The sequence below is a fragment of the Paroedura picta genome, chromosome 11 (assembly GCF_049243985.1).
Source record: "Paroedura picta isolate Pp20150507F chromosome 11, Ppicta_v3.0, whole genome shotgun sequence".
NCBI classification, from domain to species: Eukaryota; Metazoa; Chordata; class Lepidosauria; order Squamata; family Gekkonidae; genus Paroedura; species Paroedura picta.
In genome coordinates, this window is record NC_135379.1 from 2,889,074 (window position 1) to 2,910,043 (window position 20,970).

General features: G+C 51.0%; 1 protein-coding gene and 1 long non-coding RNA gene across 6 annotated transcripts; one reads left to right on the top strand and one right to left on the bottom strand.

Annotated features, from left to right (window-relative positions):
- Positions 1-114: 114 nt before the first annotated feature.
- LOC143820341 (uncharacterized) lies at positions 115-2,991 on the bottom strand. The gene is made up of 3 exons (XR_013225312.1): positions 2,900-2,991; positions 902-995; positions 115-264 (listed from the first exon to the last, which is right to left on the bottom strand). It is a non-coding gene; the product is annotated as an uncharacterized LOC143820341 (long non-coding RNA).
- CCDC13 (coiled-coil domain containing 13) lies at positions 2,966-19,743 on the top strand. 5 transcript variants are annotated; one of them, XM_077302999.1, is made up of 16 exons: positions 2,966-3,065; positions 4,027-4,256; positions 4,651-4,799; positions 6,615-6,757; positions 7,393-7,473; positions 8,140-8,250; positions 11,039-11,143; positions 11,612-11,773; positions 12,718-12,894; positions 13,467-13,673; positions 15,316-15,449; positions 16,222-16,296; positions 16,915-17,049; positions 17,126-17,274; positions 18,142-18,256; positions 19,174-19,743. In XM_077302999.1, exons 2-16 carry the CDS (start codon positions 4,033-4,035, stop codon positions 19,331-19,333), a joined length of 2,127 nt encoding a protein of 708 aa, XP_077159114.1. In that variant the 5' UTR covers positions 2,966-3,065; positions 4,027-4,032; the 3' UTR covers positions 19,334-19,743. The 5 variants fall into 5 exon arrangements, with proteins under 5 accessions (XP_077159114.1, XP_077159116.1, XP_077159115.1 ...); XM_077303001.1 differs by having other exon boundaries at positions 17,126-17,265; XM_077303000.1 differs by having other exon boundaries at positions 15,319-15,449.
- Positions 19,744-20,970: the final 1,227 nt, after the last annotated feature.

A 20,970-nucleotide genomic window follows, 5' to 3' on the forward strand; every position in this document is an offset into this window, starting at 1 on the left:
CCCCGCCCCAACTTGGTCTGATGGGTAATAAATAAGCATGGACAGACCTGGCTGCAGTCTTTTGGAGCACAATCCATGAAATAATGGAATTTAAATGTGCAATGAGGGATGATGCTCCGGGCTGCTTAAAAGAATAGTTCAATTTAAAAGAGAAACTTTGTATAGAAAGAGAAGGCACAGAGTTCTGTTCTTTTGGAAGCAAGCCGGGAGGAAGAGCGCTCAAAAGAGCATGAAGTCTCCAGTCAGGACGCAGGAGGGGATGATCTGAAAAATATCAGGCAGTTCCTAATCTAACTATGCTAAATACACCTCTCTCCTGCTGCCCCCTGCAGGACATTCTCCATATTCTGTTCAATCATGCACACTAGATCTTGCATGTTCCAATACTGCGCAGACATTCCAATTATTTATCAAATTTCTATACCGCCCACCCAATATGGTTCAGGATTGTGTCCCTAGAAGTCTTCATCAGATCAGAAGTTACAATTCCTGTTTTAAAAGAATTTGATGATCTTTAGGCTATGGTGTTAAGAATGCCTCCTTGTGTCAGCTGACAGCAAATGAGAATCGGGTTTCTCTATATTGGAGAAGAAAAGAGACTACAGGCTCACAATCGGAGAGCCAGCTTTGTGTATTAAGAGCAGCGGCCTCTAATTGGAGAGCCAGGTTTGATTCTCCACTCCTCCACATGTACCCATCTGGATGACAGAGTTCTCTCAGCTCTCTCCACCTAACCTCGCAGGGTCTCTGCTGCAGGGAGAGGATGGGCAGGCAATTGTAAATCACTTTGGGACTCCTTTGGGTAGTAAAAAGCATGGTACAGAGAACCCCCAGGTTTTTTATATCTACTTCCCATCGGAGCTACAACAGAGATAGAGATTGATCGTAAGCTATATAATACCTTTGCCTTTCTCTGTTACTTCAGCTGTGCTGGGTGGGACTTGGGAAGCCTGCTTAATTTCCAGTGGCTTGATTTCCAGCCAAATTGAATTTTCCTGTGAAATGAGAGGGGGCAAATCTTGGCTCTGCTGATCCGCAAATACATCATACAGAGAATGCACAAACCATCTTGCAATGAGATCTGGATCAATGCTTGCTGGTGGGATTCAAGGTTTGTCCGGCTGTGTTTCCAAGAAAAAAATCCCTGACAAACTGGTGGTAAGAGTGTACGTGTAATTGAATGCAAAATGAATCCTGCCCCCCCAAAAAAACCCCTCTAAATTGCTGTAATAGTATCTGTTAAGGCCAGTCCAAATAACACAAAATGACTTCATGCTTTGAGTTTCAGAGCCAGGATGTTTAAAGTGTATGTGGGAGGAAGAACAATCCTAAAGCCTCTTCTGCCCATTTCGTGTAGAGAGCTGGGCAAACCTAAACAGATAAAAGTGGTGTTAGCTCTGGATTTTTCTGTATTGACTCTGTCATCCTTCAAATCCAAGACACTTAACCTGTGTTGAAAGAACATCTTTCTTAAGTAAACTCAGTTTTTGCTGAGAACATCTTTCTTAAGTAAACTCATAGTAAAAGAAAATGTGTTTTTTAAAAATGATTTTAAGCATAAAAGAATGAGTCTCAAAAACTGTTCCCTCAAGCAGGGGTGACTGAATTGTGTCTTCCAGATGTCTATGGACTGGCAGGGGCTCATGGTAATTGTAGTCATGGACATCTGGAAAGCCAGTTTGGCCACCCCTGTTCTAAAAAAGGATTTTGGGCAGGAAGTGGTTGGAGTGCAATGGGGAACACTCACTTTTAGGAGGCACCCACCCCTGGGACATTTGTGGCAGGCACAGCTAAGAAGGTGGGCCAGAGACCGAGCTATGCGTTGAATCCACGTACACAAGCCCACTGATAGAGCAAGTAGCCAAGGTGGGGGGGGGGGGGTGGAGCTGGAGGGAGAAGTCTGGAGGATTGAAGAGAAATGTTAATGTTTATCTCAAGTTTTATGTCCCTTCTAAATAAACTTTGTTCTTGACTTTTCAAAAGAAGCCATCTGGCGCCTCACCTCAGTGAACCTTCCAGGGTAGGGTGGATTTTAAATCTCAGGCTGAGATACCTGGAACCCAGACCGCGTTCTTTTGTAAAGGCCTTGGGCATTGAAACAGAGACCGGAGGGAAACATCCCGTCTAGAAGACGAACGGAATTTGAGTCCAATGGCACAAGGTTTTATTCCAGGTGTGAGCTTTCTTGTGCAGGCACACTTCCTTCAACCATGTGCAGGCACTCAAAATCTCACACCTAGGACTCACATTTTGTGCTGCTACTTCAGACCAACCCGGCAACCCACCTGAAGCTGTAGAGGGCACTGATTACGTGCCCCGGATATCCATTACATTTCCTTATTCCCCAAAGTAGTTTATTTTCTTTAAAAAAAAAGCTGTGTGTGTGTGTGGGGGAGGTCTTTAGGGATCTTTAGGGGGCCAAATCAGTGTCCTAAGCAGGGGGCTGCTTCTACTGCATCCCGACCTCTCCAAACCGCAGTCATTGCCCCACATTTCCACCCCATCTAACCACAGGACGAGCAGACAGAGTTGCCAACTCTGGGTTGGGGAACCCCTGGAGCTTTTGAGCCGCGGAGGGTTGGATTTGGGGAGGGACTGCAGTGGCTCGGGAATAACGGCCTGGAATTCATAACATGGCCTGGAAATCAATGTCAATGCAGCGATATTTCCCTCCAGAGCTGTCATGGTCTCCACTGGTAGTCTGGAGATGAGCTGTAATTCCGGGACATCTCCAGCTCCCCCCCACCTGGAGGATGGCAACCCAGGGCTGTAGCCAGGAGAGCCATGGTTATTCTGAGCATCTCCAGGTGCCCAGCTGGAGCTTGGCAACCTCCCCTGCAGCCAGCGCTCTCCTCTGCGGCGCGCCGTGCTGCTATTCCGGGAGGTCTCCCGGCCTCACCTGGAGGTTGGCAGCCGCAGGGCTCTCCCAGAGGCAGGCCTCTCTCTCTCTCTCTCGCCGGCCCGGGCCGCTGTCTCCATGGCGACGGTCGCCCCGGCAACCGCGTCTGCTCCCAGGCCTGGCCCTGGCCCTGCGCTGGGCCCGCCCGCCTCGCCTGGGAAGGGAGGTGAGTGGCCGCGGGGGGGGGGGGGGGTCGCCAGGCACGTGTGGGCATGGGGGGGGGATTCCTGGGGATTTGGGGTGGAGCCTGGGGCGGGGGGGGGGGACTCACTAGGGTGCAAAGCCCCAGAGCCCCCCCCCCGCCCTGCAAAGCAGCCATTTGCTCCAGCGGAACCGATCCCTGCAGTCTGGAGATGAGGTGCAATTTTGTGGGAGCCCCAGGGCCCGCCTGGAGGATGGCATCCCTAGCTTCGAATTCAACCAGGTTGGGAAATTCATGGAGATTTGGGGGTGGGCCCCAGGGAGGGAAGGGGGCTCTGGGGGTGCAATGCTCCAGAGTCCTCCCCTCCCAAGCAGCCCTTTTCTGCAGGGGGACTGAACGCTGTAGGCTGCAATGGGGGATGCCAGCCTCCAGGTGGGACCTGGGGATCCCCCAGTATGACAGCTCATCTGCAGAGGACAGAGGAAATGGAAGCTTTGGAGGGCGGACACTAGCATTGCCTCCTTTCTGAGGTCCTTCTGCCCAAAACCCAGCCTCCTCAGTTGCCACCCCACCCCAAATCTCCATGAATTTCCCAACCCTGGTTGAATTAGATGCTTGGGACGCCAGCCTCCAGGGGGGACCTGGGGATCCCCTCGAATTGCAGCTCATCTCCAGACTGCAGAGACCAGTTCCCAAGGAGAAAAAGGCTGTCAGTCCCAGCTGTGGCTAAATATTTAAACATATTTTCAGCAGTGTTATAATGTTTAAATGTTTTAACACCTGATGTTCGCCCCCTCGTGGACCTATTTAGTTAGAAAGGTAGCATAGAAATGTTTTAAAATACATTGATAATAAATAGAAGTCATTTCGCTACAGGGGTAGAGGAGGGGGGCTGAGCTAGTCAGAAAGCTGTTCCGGAAATGTTTCTTGAGGCCCAGGCGTTCTGACCTGACCGCTGTTCTCTCGTTTTGTTTCTTTTGAAAAGTAAACCATGGATTCAGATGAGCAAGTGAACGAACATTTGAAAATTCAGTTTAAGACTCTCCAGGAGCAGCAGCAGAAACGGATGCAAAATTTGCTGGAGAAGAAGAAAGAAAAGCAGCAGAGTCCCACCAAGGGCCATCCGGATGGCCAAAAGGACATCTTCGGAGTCCCAGACGATCTCGCGTTATCCACGCTGGACTGTCAGGTGGCAAAGGAGGACTTCAGCAAAAGGTGAACGATCGCTTTCTCCTCGCTGAGTGTAGTGGGACTCTGTAGATGTTTTTTTCCCCGTCCACTTTGGGGCCAGGGATCAACAGCAAGTGACAGCTGAGATGCAGGACCCCAGAACCCTTGTGGTCCCTGTGCCATGTGGGTCCAAACAGCGAAATAAAGATTGAAGACCCCGTCAGCCGTGAGTCTCACCAGACCAAGAAAAAGCTGACATAATAAGAGGCCAGAATTGCAACCAGATTCTTCTTTTATTAAACAAAAGCACTAGAACTAGGTCTGGAGTCTTACGCTCGTTCCACAGTTGTGCAGGCTTGGTGGGTTACTGTTCTTTCTAGAGCCAAACGGGCTACAGCCATGTGGGCTGGGTTGTCATTTCCCCCATTTTGTTTCCCAGATTGCTTGAGGATGAGAACGAACAGTTGCAGCAGCAGCTTCGGGAGACCGTGGATGAAAATGGCCGCCTCTACAGGCTGCTGCAGGAGCGGGACTTCGAAATTAAGCAGCTGCAAAAGAAAATCGAGGAAGAGAGGATGGCTCTGATGGGTATTTATTTATTGCATGGCAGGTGTAGGGTGGTTTGAATTTCCTGGTGCTGCATACTGACCCCTAGTGTTTTTTAGAGGAACTGCCACCCAAATCCTTGGAGGTCTCCCATCCAAATACTAGCCAGGGTTAGCTCTGCTTAACTTCTGATGTCTGATGAGGTTGGGCTTGCCTGGACAGGTCACCCCTTCCGGGGCTCCTCAAAGCCTGGGAAATACGTCCTCCACAATCAAAAGGTTGAAAAGGGCTGGCCTAACCTCCCTAGTGCACTGTTTATCCAGCCCGCTCTGATTCTGCCTTTCCTCCAAGCCACTTGGAGCTTTGTGGGAAGGAAGGCAAAAGGTCTGCGAGAGGAAGATGAGGAAGAAGAGAATTAAATTTAAGGAGGCATCTCAGCTAACAAGAGAGATGGATCTTCCTGACATCTCACACCAGGTGGCACTGCAGCCTGGACCTGAAAAAGACCAAACAGGAGCTCCTGGGCCATCATCAAGAGAAAACAGTATTTATTCCAGCTTCAGATGCGATGGTCTAGCGCAGTGGTTCTCCACCTTCCTAATGCCGCGACCCTTTAATACAGTTCTTCCTGTTGTGGTGACCCCCAAACATAAAATTATGCAAGTGTTCTTTCACAGAAAACTAAACTGAAACTGATCAATGACGTAAAGATCCATTGTTCCTGATTGTATAGAAATTGGTTTTTTTCCAGGGTTTCTCAGTTCAGTTGTGCCTCTTGTCCCATGATGCCAATCTCGCTCTTTTCCACTGCTCCAGACAGACGAACGCTCTATCTCGATCTACTCTGCAAGGCTGTTGTGTGGATGGCACACCCCCCCTGGCCAAGCGGCTTGCCCTGCCTCAACCCCTTTGAAAGGGTCATTCGACCCCTAAAGGGGTCCCGACCCCTGGTTGAGAACCACTGTTCTAGCGACTAACAGGGTTTATGAGAGGTATACCCTCTCAAGAATCAAAATTCCCTTCTGCGGGTAAGGGAACTTTGCCTCTGCAAAGGAACCTTTTGGAACTCTGTATTCAGTGCTGTCAGGATCAGCCTGCTTGTCGGCCTCCTGCTGTGGTCGTGTGGGATTGTTATTTGTAAGGTATCGATGAGGTGGCATGACTAACCATGTATGGTGGTTTGCGAAGGGGAGGCAGCAGCCTGAGAAAACGGCTCAATCTGTTTGGGACCGTTTTTATTGCTTTGCATAGTGCCAGCTTGGTGTCGGGTGAGCCTGGCCTTGGTCACCTTGGCAGAAATGATTTCATGTGCACCTGGGTGCAAGGCAGATCCTGCATTTAGCAGGGGGTTGGACTGTTTGGGCCTTTTCATCTCTAGGATTCTGTGAAAAAGGGGAGTCCCGCCTTCTTCAGTTGGGGCACGTTCAGGTCTGTTGGGATGGGGACTCTTGGGGTTATATTGATCAGTGTATTGCCTATCAACTCAGTTTCAACAAAAATATTCATGAGCTTTGTGTTGCTACTTCAATAAGCTGCTTTTGCTAGTATGGCAATTGTGTTCATTGGAAAAGTTGATGGGGATCAGACAGATGCTAGCTTTCCTGCTGCAGACCAGCTTGGTCACTCTACTAACTTCACTGATAAAGAATGCCCACTAAAGGCTTGCCATTGCCTGCTTCTGGTTAGTTCTGCAGTGGTCTGCCATCCAAGTGCTGACCAGGGCTGACCTTGCTTAGCTTCCAAGATCTGACAAGATGGGGCCATCTGGGCCTGGGTACCAAGTAGCTCCAGTTCAGTAATTTAGATGTCCGTCCTGTCGTTTTCTGATTCACGCCACTCCTCCTCCTCCTCTGGCAGGAACGGGCGGCTTGACAGGAGATGTTGCAGCCAGCAAAATTGTCCAGTTGGCCAAACAGAACCGGCACCTAACGGCCGAGGCTGAAAAAGAGAAAGCCAAAGTGAAGCAGCTGAACCACCGCATCAAAGAGCTGGAGAAAGAAGTGAGTTCATCTGTAGGTGTTTGGCAAGGTCCGATGCAGAGTGAGGGATCTGAGACCCCACGGCTGCGGGGGGAGGGGGGCCGAGATTATACTGCCAATCTCATTTTATCCTTTTTTATCTTTGCTTTGTTGTTTGTGATGGGATGGGGTTTTAAGCAGGGATTAGATTGTACCCCGCCACAAGTCCCCTGGGAGTGGCGGGCTAAAAATCGACTGACTGACTGACTGACTGACTGACTGACTGACTGACTGACTGACTGACTGACTGACTGGATGAATGAATGAATGAATGAATGAATGAATGAATGAATGAATGAATGAATGAATGAATGAATGAATGAATGAATGAATGAATGAATGAATGAATGAATGAATGAATGAAGTAAATAAGTAAATAAATAGTGGAATCAGCTGCCTAGGGTAATTTCCCTCCTCTCACACACACACAAACTGGCAATTTTCAAACAGTATCTGGATGAAGACTTGCCAGGGATATATTAGGCTGACCCTGCTATGAGCAGGGGGTTGGACTAGATGGCCTCCATGAGCCCACGCGATTCTAGGATTCCACTGTGAAGATGATCAGTAAACACAGCGTCTCTCTGAAAGCATATATGTGGTCTTTTCCTCCCCAGTTGCACCTGGCCACAACTGTGCTCCAGTCTCACGGAGGCAAAGATGGTCAACCTGTGCGTAAAACGGCAGAAGGGCCTCTGGTAAGGATGAAGACCCACCCTGTAAAAGAGCATTCTTAGGCAGAGGATGCTAGTGCTCGAGGGCAAGCAATGAAGGTGATGGGCAGTGGGTTCAGGGCAGACGGAAGAACGCCGCTCTACACAGGGAGAGATTAAAATGCGGAATCCACTGCCAGAGGATAGAGGGCTGGCCACAGGAATAAACAGCTTTACAAGGGATCTGATAGATGCAACGAGGATCTCAATGGCTACACGGAGGCTGAGGAGAACCTCCACTTTCCGAAGCACTCATCCTCTGAATCCCAGAGGCAGGAGGCAACCTCAGGGGAAGGCCATGGCCTCTGTTTCCCATCACCTCCTTCCTGGTCCTTTTGAAGTGGAAATGCAAGAGTGCAAACTCGGGACCTTCTGCCTGCAAAGCAGAGGCTCTTCCCCCCCAGCCCCAGCCCTTCCCATTAACCTGACATCCTCCTCATCGTTGCCATCCCAGGCAGGCAGCACAGACAGGTTTCTCAAGTCACAATTCATCTGCCTTGTACACCTTCCGGGTAGGCCTGCTTCGGAACGTTCAGACCGCTGAGTCCGGAAAGCTTGTTCCTATCCAAATCCTGTGGTTTTTTGGGTGGGGCTCAAGGTAGGGTGATTCTGCTCTCATCAAACCACGCTCCCTTTCTCTTGACCCCCGAGAGCCCAGAGATGAAATCCCTGCAAGAGAAGTTGTCGGCGGCCAACTTGAAAGTGTCCGAGTATCGCAACCAGCTCCAGACCATGAAACAGGAGCTGAAAGTGGCGCAGAAGGTAGGGATTGTGATCCGAGCGACAGCAACCGAGGTGTGGGCTCTGACTGTGAGCACCTTTCTGAGGAATCCACTTTTCCCTTTGCTGTGTGCTTTTGGGCTCTGCTAAGTATGAACATACTCTTGAAGGTATCTGAGAGCTTAAAGAGTATAGCTCTGAACAGGTGCCTCTCTTTCTCTTTTGACACAAAATCATGACAGTGTTTCTGTGTTCTGTGCCGTCAAGTGACTTCCGAGTTATGGCAGCCCTACGAATGACTTGACAAGAGCAAAAGTCCAGCTGCACCTTCAAGATGAAAAAGATTTGTGGCAGGGAATGAGCTTTTGTGAGCCTCTGCTCCCTTCTTCAGATACTGATTCTGTGACTCTCAAAAGCTCATGTCCTGATACAAACTGGACTCTCACTCTTTTCCACTGCTACAGACAGACTAACACGGCCACCCATCTTGCTCTATTTCTATGAGTTTATGACTTCCAAAATGGCCGGTCATTAGCTACCATGTTTCCATCTTGTAAATAGAAGACCCTGGCTTCTTTTATTGAGTCCTGACAATGTAATTTCCCTTGGTTAGTTCCATATTCCATTTGTGGGGTCTGGGCTATTAACAGTAGGACAATTGTGAGGTCGTTCATTCGTAGGCCCTCCGTAAACCGGAAGCAAATCGACAGCACTTAACACCGAATTTTGCATGGTGAATGTTTCTTATTTGCGTACTGTCATGGAATCACTGCCAGCATATATTGTGCTGGACGCAAGGGCTATAAATTCCCTCATGTAATAAATACCAGCTGTCCCCACTTATGCCGCATGTTTGCCCACTTTAAACTGAAAAGATTCAGAAGAGCCATATTAATATATGGTGACAGCAGTTAGAATCATCTACACAACAAAATGGAAAAACAGATGTCTGTCCCAGGTTTAGAAGAATGGGAAAATAAGCTTGCAGACTATGCTGCAATGACAAAATTAACAACTTATTTGAGGAATAGATCCATTTTGAAATTTGAGGAGAGATGGGAGTGTTTATTATGCAAGCGGGAGATAAAGCTAGAATGAGAAACAGTTTCAAAATTATATTAAAATATATACTGTAACGCGTATGAATGTATTATATGGCAGAAGTAGCGTGAGAAGTTTGGAATATAGAAGTCTAATAAAAATACATTTTAATACAAATATGTGAGATAAAGAATGGATTATTTTTAAACTGGGAACATTGTAAGTTGCAGCAAATCTGAAGGAGAGAAAGATGTAATATTGAGTATGTGGTAATGATGAAATTAATAACATCACTGTAAAACGTATTGATTATGAAGGTAGAAGCTTTAATTTGACATTTAAAATGCCAGAAGAACAGATTATTGTATTTTGTAGAGAATGTTCTGAGGATTATTGTGAAGGGGATGTTTTATATTTGGTAGTTTATTTATAATGATTTTTGATATATTGTCGAAGGCTCACAGCCGGGATCAATTTTGACACAGTGCTGTGAGCACAGCCACAAAATGGCTGCCACATAATGGGTACCACAAGAGGCAACCACAAAATGGCTGCCACAGCTTACCTTCGATCAACTGCAGCCAAACTGATTAAAAAATAAATAAAACTGCACTCCCAATCAAATCAGCAGTGGCCAATCAGAAGCCTGGGTTGGCAAAAGCCCTACCTGGCCCCGCCTACCTGGTGAGCTCCAGTTGGCAGGTGTTGTGGTCCTCACGGGCACCATGTTGGGCATCCTAGGTAGACAGTCGTTAACACGAAATTTAAAAAAAATCTTGGGAGTAGCATGAGTAGAATTTTGAAGAATCTGACCCAGCAGATCAAAATGCGGCATGGCGAAGAAGAGGAGTATTCATAAAGACTTTGGCAGCGGATAAAAATCAATCGTGGCCGTAACAAGGCAAAAAAGACCAGCTCACTTAAGGAGAGAGAAATCCGGGCATCCAATGCCAGAGAGCTGGCTCGAGAAGGACCTTTTGACCTGGCGGCTAAAATAGCGCACCCGCATCAGCAGGAGATGCCTTATACATGACGAGGCATCCAAGCAGCAGACGACAGAGGCATTAGCTCAGAGACTAGCCAGCTACTCTTTGGAAACGCCAGTCCTGTCATAAAAGTGATACGCGGCAGGAAGGGGGCAATCTTCACCACCGCCATTAAATCCGTCTGTGCATTTTTTTAGATCAATAAGTACGAGAAAGGAGAAGAGCTGGGTTTGTCACTCCCTGAAGGAGTCCCAAAGCAGCTTATAATCGCCCTCCCTTCATCTCCTCGCAGCTGACACCCTGTGAGGTGGGTGGAGCTGAGAGAGCTCTGAGAGAACTGCTCTGCGAGAACTGATCTGAGAACTGTGACTGGCAAGATGCAACATGTATAATAAAAATAATATGGCAAGCAGTCCAATGCCCACCCTCACCTGATGTTGTCAGAGCTGGGAGGTGAAGCAGGGTTTGCCACTTGGATGGGAAGACATGCTGTTGCTACACAGAGGCAGGCAAGGGAAAACCACTTCTGCTCCTCTCTACAGGAAGAGTAGTTCAGCAGGGGGATGGGCTGCCCCTCACTGGCAATCTTCAAGCAGAGGCTGGACAGATACTTCTCAGGGATGCTGATCTTGTCCTGATCAGGGGGTCAGACTAGATAGCCCGGAGGGTCCCTTCTGAGTCAAAAAATCAAAGTAGCAAGAACCACTATTCTGTCCAGGGCCGAGGTTCAATTCTGAGCATGCATCCTCACGTGTTAACAAAAAGGAAGTTTAATACCTTTCCGGTCGGCATCTTCCTTTCAGCTTTTAGGAAGTGAAGTCGGAGAAGACGTCAGCGTTCAGCATCTCATGTCCAACCCCGGCAGCTGGCGTGGGCGAGCGCAGCAGATCCTTGTCCTGCAGGGCAAAGTAAGAGGCCGTTCTTCTTTCCACCTCTTTCTTCCCCTTGCAATACTGTTGGCTGGCCTTAAGGGCCAGACTGTGGGCAGAGTTCAGATATGCAAAGGAGTAAAGCCCTGATCCAAGATGGCTTCTCTTACGTTCAGCCTGGGCAGCTGTCAGATGGCAGGAGAGCTTGAAGGTGGGCACAGGAGGGATACACAGGCTGGTGGGGGGGTGGGCAAGAAGGGGGGCCTACTAGTGGGCGGAGGGGGGGGCTGAGCATTCTCCACCCAAGGCCCCCCCAAAACCTGGTCAAATTTTTAAAGCCCTACCCTTGCCCAGGGTCAGCTCATTTGCACCCTCCAGCACCCAGTGTAGAGGCGGCAGTTCCTGGCTGTGACTCCAGTCAGGTTCCGCCACGAGCAAGAGCTGCTGTTTGTCCTTGGCTCAACAGCTCTCGGCTGCTAGCACAGTGGTACTGCTCTTCTGCCCCAGGTACGGGAGTTGGAGAGCCAGCTGGGTCACGGCAAAAGCGGGACGTCCCTGAGCTGCGAAGAAGATGATGCCGCCGTCCTCGCCGGCCCAGGGAAGAAATCTGCCCAGAGGAATGCTCTGCGGATTCGGAGCCTGGAGAGAGAAAAGAAAGAAGCCCTGGAGGTGAGGAAGCAAAGGAGGGGGAGGAAGGGAGGAAGGGAGGCAGGGCCTTGGTGCTGGCAGTCTTGCCAGGGGTCCCAGCACAGCACAGAATGCTGCAGCGAGATGGTGTCCTGAGTTGGTCCTCGGGACTATTACAACCCCAGTCTTGGCATAGTTCCGGGCATAGTTGTGTTGGCAGAGTTTCAATATGCAAGGGGGCATAAGCTGGATAAAAGAATTAAATAGTTTTATTCAGAAGAGAAATAAACCAGAAATAACTGTGTTAACCTGTATGATGAGTTGATCTTTTTACTCTGTGAACCAGAATTCAACCATCAGAGGAACTGGCTGGCCACTGGGTGGGACGGGAGGCTGGACGTGAGGGACCCTCCCTGGCCTGACCCAGCAGGGCTCTTCTGAGGGTCTTCTCAGGGGAAGGCCTCAGCCTCTCTGCCCTGTGGCTGGCCCTGCAGAGGAACTGGCTGTCCCCTGGGTGGGACGGGAGGCTGGACTGGAGGGACCCTTCCTGGCCTGACCCAGCAGGGCTCTTCTGAGGGTCTTCTCAGGGGAAGGCCTCGGCCTCTCTGCCCTGTGGCTGGCCCTGCAGAGGAACTGGCTGTCCCCTGGGTGGGACGGGAGGTTGGATTGGATGGACCCTTCCTGGTCTGACCCAGCAGGGCTCTTCTGAGGGTCTTCTCAGGGGAAGGCCTCGGCCTCTCTGCCTTATTATTGGATCTCCAGAGGAACTGGCTGGCCAGACAGGATGCTGGACTAGGTGGACCCCTGGCCTGATCCAGCAGGGCTTTTCTCAGGCCGAGAAACTGCTTGTGGAGATTAGCAGCAGGAAAAGCGACCCGTCGCTCAGCAGGCAGGGATTCCAAAACCCCAAGCACCCCTTTTCTTAGGAGCCACCCAAAGAGCACCATGTCACAAATCTGACTTCCGTCCATTTTCCGTGACCGCAGAAGCTGACCGGTGAGCACAGCGCCCTCCAGAAGGACCACGAGGAGATGAAAAAGAAGCTGGACGCTTCCAAAGCGAGGAACCAAGTGTTGTCCGGCGAGGTGAAAACCCTGAAGGAGCAGATCTCGACCCTGCTGGACAAAGGGAAGCACGACGACGAACTCATTGACGCTCTGATGGTACGGCCCCATCCGCCAAAGGCCTGCCAGCCGCCATCAGTAGCTCTGCAAACCTTCTCCGTTCTTTTTCTTTGGGGGTGGAAAGTGCCATCAAGTCCCAGTTGACAGACAGTGACCCGGTTGGCACGAGATGAACAGAGGTGGTTGCCCTTGCCTGCCTCTGCCCAGTTAAGTTCTTAGTATTGGATGTGGCAAGGGTTTTTCCAAATAAACAGGAACTATATTTCCCTTTCCTTCTCAAATAGGGTGTTTTTGGCTTCTGCCAAAGGTGTGTCAAATCAAGGTGGTGCTGGATGCTTACCCTACATTAGTTTGATTTACTTTGATTCCTTATCCGAATCGCAAGGCCTTTCCCCCTCCAGGGATGCATCCCAGGGAACGGGTTTTTCTCCCAAAACTGGCCTTTCATCCCACTTGCCCTGCAACGTGCATCGCACTTTGAGCCTTTAGCCTGCCGCTTGCTGCCTTTCTGACTAACAACCTTTTTGTGTCAACCAGCAGCAGTGGCCAAAGGGTGGCTCTCCAGATGTCCTGAAGTGGAGCACCCCTGAGTGCCTTTTCCTCTTCCCCAGAGCCAGCAGAAAGAAATGCAAGTCATCCTGAAGAATCTGAGCCAGCAGGAGGAGAGGAGCAAGGAATGCCAGCAGAGCCTGGGGCAGCGGCTGAACGTCCAGGGGCAGCAGCAAAACTGCATAATCGAGCAGCTCAGGCAGACGTTGGCCGAGCGAGAAGCTCAAGTCAGAGAGCTGGAGGAGAAGGTCGGGCAGCTCACTTTACAGGTAAACCACTTTCTGGGGAAACTGGCATGGGAAGGAAGGCTGAAGGCCCACCTCCCTGTTGGAGCATGCAAGATCTGTAGTGTGCATGATTCAAAAACATATGGAGAACATCCTGCAGGGGGCATGGGAGGAGAGGTGTGTTTGGCATAGTTAGAATGGGAACTTCCTGGTATTTTTTTTTTCAAATAGCCTCCTCCAGATTCCTGGTCGCCTCCTTTGGAGACTTTGTGCTTCTTCAAGCAAAAGGACTCTCTTTCCTCTCCTTTTTGTATACAAAGTTTGCTTCCCTTCAGAATAAAACTGTATTATTCTTAAGCAAACTGGTGCTGCGCAACCCCTTTGCAAATTTAAACTCTGCCAACAAATTGACACTCCTGAGCCAAGTCCGTCCTGGGTGCTTGGGAAGACTAGTTCTCAAAGGTTCTGGGTTTTTCCATATCCAGTGTCCCCCCTGCCCCTTTGGCAGAGTAGGATTGGAGCACTAGCTTTATGGAGAAGAGAAATAACTTCGTAAAGAAAGAGCAGAGAGAGAGTCCTAACAGACTAACTGAATAACTGTTCTTTGGGAGGCAAGTAGGGAGGAAATATACTCAAAGGAGCAGGAAGTCTCCAGCTGAGCCAATCAGGACACAGGAGGAGTCTGTGAAAAAGACCAGGAAGTTCCTAATTTAAATACGCTAACCAGACTTCCACCTCAATGATTCCCTCCTGGACATTCTTCCTATGCTGTTGAATCTTGCACACCCCATGTTTTGGGCATTCCATCAGTCCCGACTTGGCTCCTGCCTTGCCTGTAGTCTAGTGTGGTCCTGAAAGATGTTCTGGGGCACACTGGCTCCTTGGCTGAGATTACTCCTGAGAGCCAGCACGGCATAGTGGTAAGAATCTCAGACTGTGGTCTGGGCGATCCAAGTTCGAAGCCCCACTCTGCCATGGAAGCTTGCTGGGTGACGTGGTGCTAGTCGTTCTTTCTCAGCCTAACCTACCTCACAGGGGTGTTGTGATGATAAAACGGAGGGCAGAAGAAAGACGTAAGCCGCTTTGGAGCCTCATTAGGGAAAGAGGTGGAGTACATGTGGAGTAAAAATATTATTTATCCCTGGACTCCAGGGGCCCCGCTCACACTCTGAGTGCAGTTGACTCTAATGTTTGGGGCCCTTTCTTTCAGCTCTGGTTGGTTCGCTAATTGTGCAGCCTGTTGGAATCTGCAAGATCTGTGGTGTGCATAACTGGGCAGAATACAAGGGATATCCTGCAGGGGGCATCAGAGGAGATGTATATTTAGCATAGTTAGGGTAAGAACTTCCTGATGATTTTTGTATTATCTCCTCCAGTGTCCTGCTAGGCTCAACAGGGGACTTCCTGCTCGCTTGAGCCCACTTCCTCCCAGCTTGCCTCCAGGACAGCAGTTGAACAGAAGAATGGCTGCAGACGTCAGCTAGCTAGGCAGTCAGGTCTCTTCTCTGCTCCCTTTCTGTGCAAACTTGTTTCTCTTGCGAATAAAACTGTTTTATTGTTTTAAGTGGTCTGGCGCTTGGCTCTCTTGGCACATACATGCTCTGCCAACACGGCCGTCCCTCAGAGAGAGTTCTGACCCTCAGAACAACACCGCACAGGCCCTGACTTGGTTGATGTCTTACAGCAGCTGCGTCCTCGTCGACCGGACGAAGGCAGATCGGATTCTGCTTCTACTCTGTCCACAGAATCTTTGGAAGAAGAGAATTCCACGTCAGCCTCCGGGAAGGGAGATTACGTTGGCAGGAACACCTCCGCAAGGTACGAGAGTGCTACGTTTGTTCCCTTGTAGTGTAAGACCCCTTATTAAAGGATTGGAGTCTGAGCTGGTCGCTCATTCGGAGTTGCTCATCTGATCAGCCAGGCATTTGTTCTAGGATTCAAAGAGGGCCTTTCAGGCAGAGCCACTGGGATATTGGATGCGTAGCTCTCCAGCATGGTGTGGTGGCTAAGAGCAGCTGCCTCTAATCTGTGGAGCCTGGTCTGACCCCCCCACTCCTCCTCCACATGTAACCAGCTGGGTGACCTTGGGCCTGTCGCAGCTCTTTCAACCTCACCTCCCTCACAGGGGGTCTGTAGTGGGGAGAAGAAGGGAAGGGGATGGTGAGCTCCTTTGAGGCTGCTTCAGGTAGTAAAAAGAGAGGTTAAAAAAAGAAAAGAAAAAGCTTTTCTCCTTCCTTACATCAGAAAATAGGGTGCCTGGCTTCAAATGAACCGTTGCTCTCCCTTCCTAGAAGCTGGATTTCAAACCGGGTTGAGGGATTGGCAGTGGGGGATTTGATTCGTTCTGCAATTTTTTAAAAACGTTGCAGGAGAAACTCCCACAGCCCCAAGCCCTTCACTGTGGGGCTGGAGGTCAGCTGCAGCCGCCCTCTTTTGGGGGCCGGTCCCCGGCAGCCGTTTTGATCCTGCGGCCGCCCCCCCGTCTGTGAATCTCCCAAGGTTGCCCACAGGCCCCAAAGAGGCAGCACACGTCGGTGTCGGAGGGCAGGCAGGTTGAATAGAAACCTCTGCCACGCTCTCTCCTTTGCAGGATCATGTCTCACATGGGGCACACCCTGGTGGACTCGGCTGCCACTTCGTGTCCCTCCACCGTCTCCCTGGGCAGGTATGTGCAAGGACCCTGGGCATCCCAGCCACGGAAGCTCTGCAGGTGACCCACCGTGGACTTCTCTCTAAGCTCCGTCCGCTTTGCCTTCCTCTGATAGAGCAGCGGTTCTCAATGGCCCGAATGCCATGACTCCTGCAGCAGTGGCATGCGCGGGCGCAGATGCACATGTGCGCATGCACCACCGCCGCTGCTCCTGCTTGCCGTGGCGTTTACCGTGACGCTGGCCTCCTCCACGCAGCCTCGGTGATCTCCGTGGCTTCCATGAGCACTGAGGCGGCACAGAGGAGGCCAGCACCATGCTGCCGCCGCCCGGCTATCTTGGCGGCCCCCCAGGAAAGGGCCGAATGACCCCTTGAGTGGTCGTGACCCCCACGTTCAGAACCACTGCGATAGAGCCTTGTCCACTATCTTGCCTCCCATGTTCTTTCATGCCGCTGATTGATAGCTTAAATTATCATTTTGTTTTTCCTCACTGCAGTATAAGGGGGTTGTTTCATTTGTTTTCCCTCCCATCTTTGTAACCGGCTTTGAATCAGCGCCGGACAAGGGGCCTATAAATGCTTGAAATAAAACCCAGTCACAGAAAACCAACCCGGTCCCTTCACTTCCCGGCAGTGTCAGGCCCGTCGAACCCGATGACTTGGAAGCCAAGGCCTGGAAGGTCCAGATCGCGGAATACAAAGCTCTCTGTCTAGCTGCTGAACTAGAGCGGGACAGGCTGGTCCAGCTGGTCGGGGTCCTCCAGAAAAGGTGAGAGGCGGTTCTTGACAGCAGGACTGGACAGCCTGCTGGGAACAGCCTGAGCTTTCTCCTTCCCCACCACCAGGCTAGACGAAAGCAGCGCAAAGGTTTGGGAGGCTGAGAAGAAGCTTCAAGAGGAGCAGCGGAAGAGCATCGCCCTCGAGCAGCAGCTGGAGAAACTGAGAACGGAGGCCAGGAAGAACAGCAGCCAGCCCAAGTCCAAAGGCAAGGCGGGTAAGGCGGCCGAGGGTGGTGTGTCCTGCGTGGGGTTCGTGGCTGACGTGAAGGCTCTTGGCTCCGAAAAGCCATGGCTGCAGGAGGGAGAGCCCGCCCTTCTCCGGGAGCCTGCTGGCTGGGATTCAGAGATGGGGACAGCCGGCCCAGGAACCAGGTCCACACTGACGAATCCACAGCTATTTGCTCTGGACATATGAGAAGTTTGAGAGTTTGTGCTTTGCATGATCCTTCCTGCTGCAGGAAGTGACGGCAGCAACAAGCACAGGACATTTCTAGGGGGGACTGGATAAATGCATTGAGCAGAGGCCCATCGGTGGCTCTTAGCCCCAAGGTACAGATGGAACAGGGGCAGGGATGCCCTGTTTCCTTGGCAGTTGGGAGCAACCATGGGAGGGCTTCTGGAGCTGGTGGACCTCCTGGTGGCACCGGGGGTTGGGCCGCTCTGTGACACAAAGCGTTGGGCCGGATGGAACACTGGCCTGATCCAACATGGCTTCCTTTATGTCCTTGTCTTCTCTGTGTTCTTGATGCTTGCGGGGCAAACGTGAGAGGGCTCCTGAAGTTCTGGCCTTGCTGGTGGACTTCCTGATGGCACCTAGTGTTTGGCCCCCGTGTGACACAGAGTGTTGGGCCGGATGGGCCTCTGGCCTGATCCAAGATGGCTTCCCTTATGTTCTGCCTGCTCTGTGGTGCCTCAGGGTGCATGGAGGGCCATGACTCAGTGGCCAGAGTCCTTTTAATTGTTTGGACTGGGTCCCTCTACACTCTAAATGTGATGCCCCACTGTTGAGCTGCAGCCCCTTTGACATTAGGGCCAAAGCATAGGTCAGCCACTCCCTTTCACCGTGACCTCTGCCTCAACAGGTCAGCCCCTCAGTAACACCAGGCTCAGCTGGAGTGCAAATGAGAAGAAAGATCCTCCATCGGACGAACTCACAGAAGCGCCCTTGGAGTCCCAAATCGAAGACCTGTCCACAAGGTAGGAACGTCAGAAGAGCCCAGCGGCCCATCTAGTCCAGCCTCCCATCTCACTCAGCGGCCAACTAGTTTTTCTGGGGGGCCAACAACAGAGCATAGAGGTCGAGGCCTTCACAGGAACAACAGAAGAGCCCTGCTGGATCAAATCAGTGGTCCATCTGGTCCAGCCTCCTGTCTCACACAGTGGCCAACCAGTTCCTCTGGAGGGCCAGCAACAGGGCAGAGAGGCCGAGGCCTTCCTAAGGACATCAGAAGAGCCCTGCTGGATCAGACCAGGGGTCCATCCAGTCCAGCCTCCTGTCTCACACAGCAGCCAGCCAGTTCCTCTGGAAGGACAACAACAGGGCAGAGAGGCTGAGGCCTTCCCCTGATGTTGCCTCCTGGCTCTGGGATTCAGAGATTTAGTGCCTCTGAAGGTGGAGGTTCCCCTGAGTCACCATGGTCAGTAGCCATGGATAGACTTAGCCTCCTATCAAATCTCCTCTGAAAGCTCTTGATATTTGTGGCCATCACTACATTCTCTGGCAGCTTTCACTGTCTGTGTAAAATCTTTCCTTTTGTCCACTCTGAGGGCTTCATTGATGCCCTGGAGTTCTAGAATTTTGACAGGGGGGGGAGGATGTGTCCACTCTCTCCACCCCATGCATCATTTTGTAAACCTCTATCATGTCCCCCCCTAATCTCTTTCCTGAGTTGAAAAGTCCCTGACTTTCCACACTTTCCTCTTAGGGAGGGCTCTCCAACCCACTACTCATCCTGGTTGCCCTCCCCTGTGCTTTCTCCAGCTCTGCAGTGTCTGGCAGGGCTCTTCTCACGTCCTTAATGGCCTGCAAAAGGGCATGCCTGGCGCCTCCATTCCCAGCTTGCATCTGGCTTGCCCGTGTCCGAGCAGGACTGACCGGGGTTGTGTCTCCCTAGGCTTGCCGTCCAAATGGATGAGAACGCGGGCTTGAAGACCGCCCTGGAGAACCTGTTGAAGATCAAAGAGGAGGACTTCCGGGTGTACCAGGAGAGCATGGGCCAAGTGAAGGAGATATTCCTCCAGGCCCTGAGGCAGCAGAAGCAGGAGAGGAGCTAAGCCTCGTCCAGCCAAAGCGCCCGGCCAAGGGAAGGGGGGGTGTCAGGGAGCCACGACCCTGACTTGGGACCCTGCTTTGAGCTGTCCTCAGGGACCTGCCTCCCACCAGTAGCATCTAGTTAAACATTTTCAGAGAAGCGGAGCTGATCCAGATCCTGGGGAGGAAACGAATACCGCCACAAAGCCCTGCCTGCCGCAGAAGCGGAGAGAGGCCAACTCTCCTTGTGCATAAAGACGCCCATGGAGTTGTACCCTCTGGGACACCAGCCCTGCATCCCAAAGGCGAGGTTAAAGAGTATCAGGGGCTGCCCTGGAGGTCTGCCTGGACCCAAGCCGCCAGGCCAGTTTTGGGGCTATGAAGCTGCTCTTTTTTAAAACAAGAAAATGTAAATACAGGACGTTTTCCACAATGCCTTTGTATTTTTTCTCAAACGGTGTTTCGTAACAGCACAAAGGCAGGTTTTTCCCAAGGGTTTTGCTCTCCACGCGACTCAATGAACTTGCTTCTGTTAGGCTCAGCCTGCACTCTACGGAGGGTAGCGAAGTCTGTGAATGCAGGTTCCAGGTGTCTGAGGTTTGGTCGGTTGGTGCCTGCCCAGGGTTTCCTTTTCCAAGTGGGGGTCCCTGCGCTAAGTCAAATTGGACTGGTGGGTGATCCTATGGAAAAAGTTGGGGAAACCTTGCATTAGAGCAGGGCTTCCCCACTACCGCATCGTATGCTACCATGAAGGCCCCTCGAGGGTACCGTGGCATGGAAGTTTTCAATATGGCAGCTGCTGTTTCTGGCTCTCAGCAAAGTGGGAAGAAAAATGGTTTTATTTTATTTATTTTTTAAATTCCGTATTTGGGCAGGTTAGCCCCCCCCCTCAGTGGCCAGTGATGGTCCTGGAGGGGGAGTGAGCCCAGTCATTTAAACCTGTGCAGCCAGAGGCTCCTCGCACTTCCAGGTGACCAACTGACCTCACTTCCTGGTACCCTGAAGCCTGAAAAACATTTCAGTGGCATCTCCATAGTAAAAAGTTTGGGAAAGGCTGTATTAGAGCATCTCAGGTAGCAACACGCTTTTTTCTCTTTCTCGTTCTCGGCAAGGGCCAGCTTGGTGTAGAGGTGAAAAGCGGCCTCTGATCTGGAAATCCGCCTTCTGTTCTCTGCTCCTCCACAGGCAGGGTGGATTGTGCCTCTCCTGTCATCCCCCGACACCTTTTGTCCCTCCAAGGTCACCCCACACCTACACAGGTTGGCAGAACTTTGAATCATAGCCGGGGCCAGCCCTGGTTGTACATATTTAGCTATGTGGGGGAGCCCTTTTTCTCTTTGATGCTGAGAGGTTCTGAGCCATGTTTTCTCATGTGGCCTGGTCGGGTGATTTCCCTGCAGCTGCTGGGACATTGCACTGGCAATGTTTTCCTGCATCTTCCCTGGCAGTTCCCCCTCCCTCCCCCCCATGCCTGCGAGGGCTTTAAAAAACCCTCACCAAAACCAGCCATTGATATATGGCAGAAAACATCGTAACGTTCTGTCTGTCAGTTCTCCGGATTCCCATGTTTTGCTTTTTGAAAAATGTCTCTGTTCCCTAGTCTCCAGATGTAGGGCAAAAGGAATAGGTGTCGTCACAAAGGGACTAAAGATTCTGTTTT

Bases quoted from the DNA above. Each gene is read 5' to 3' on its own strand.
- CCDC13 (XM_077302999.1), top strand. From the start codon at position 4,033: ATGGATTCAGATGAGCAAGTGAACGAACATTTGAAAATTCAGTTTAAG. The intron at 11,774-12,717 runs GTGAGGAAGCAA...CCGTGACCGCAG, and splicing joins AAAAGAAAGAAGCCCTGGAG to AAGCTGACCGGTGAGCACAG. The intron at 18,257-19,173 runs GTAGGAACGTCA...GTGTCTCCCTAG, and splicing joins ATCGAAGACCTGTCCACAAG to GCTTGCCGTCCAAATGGATG.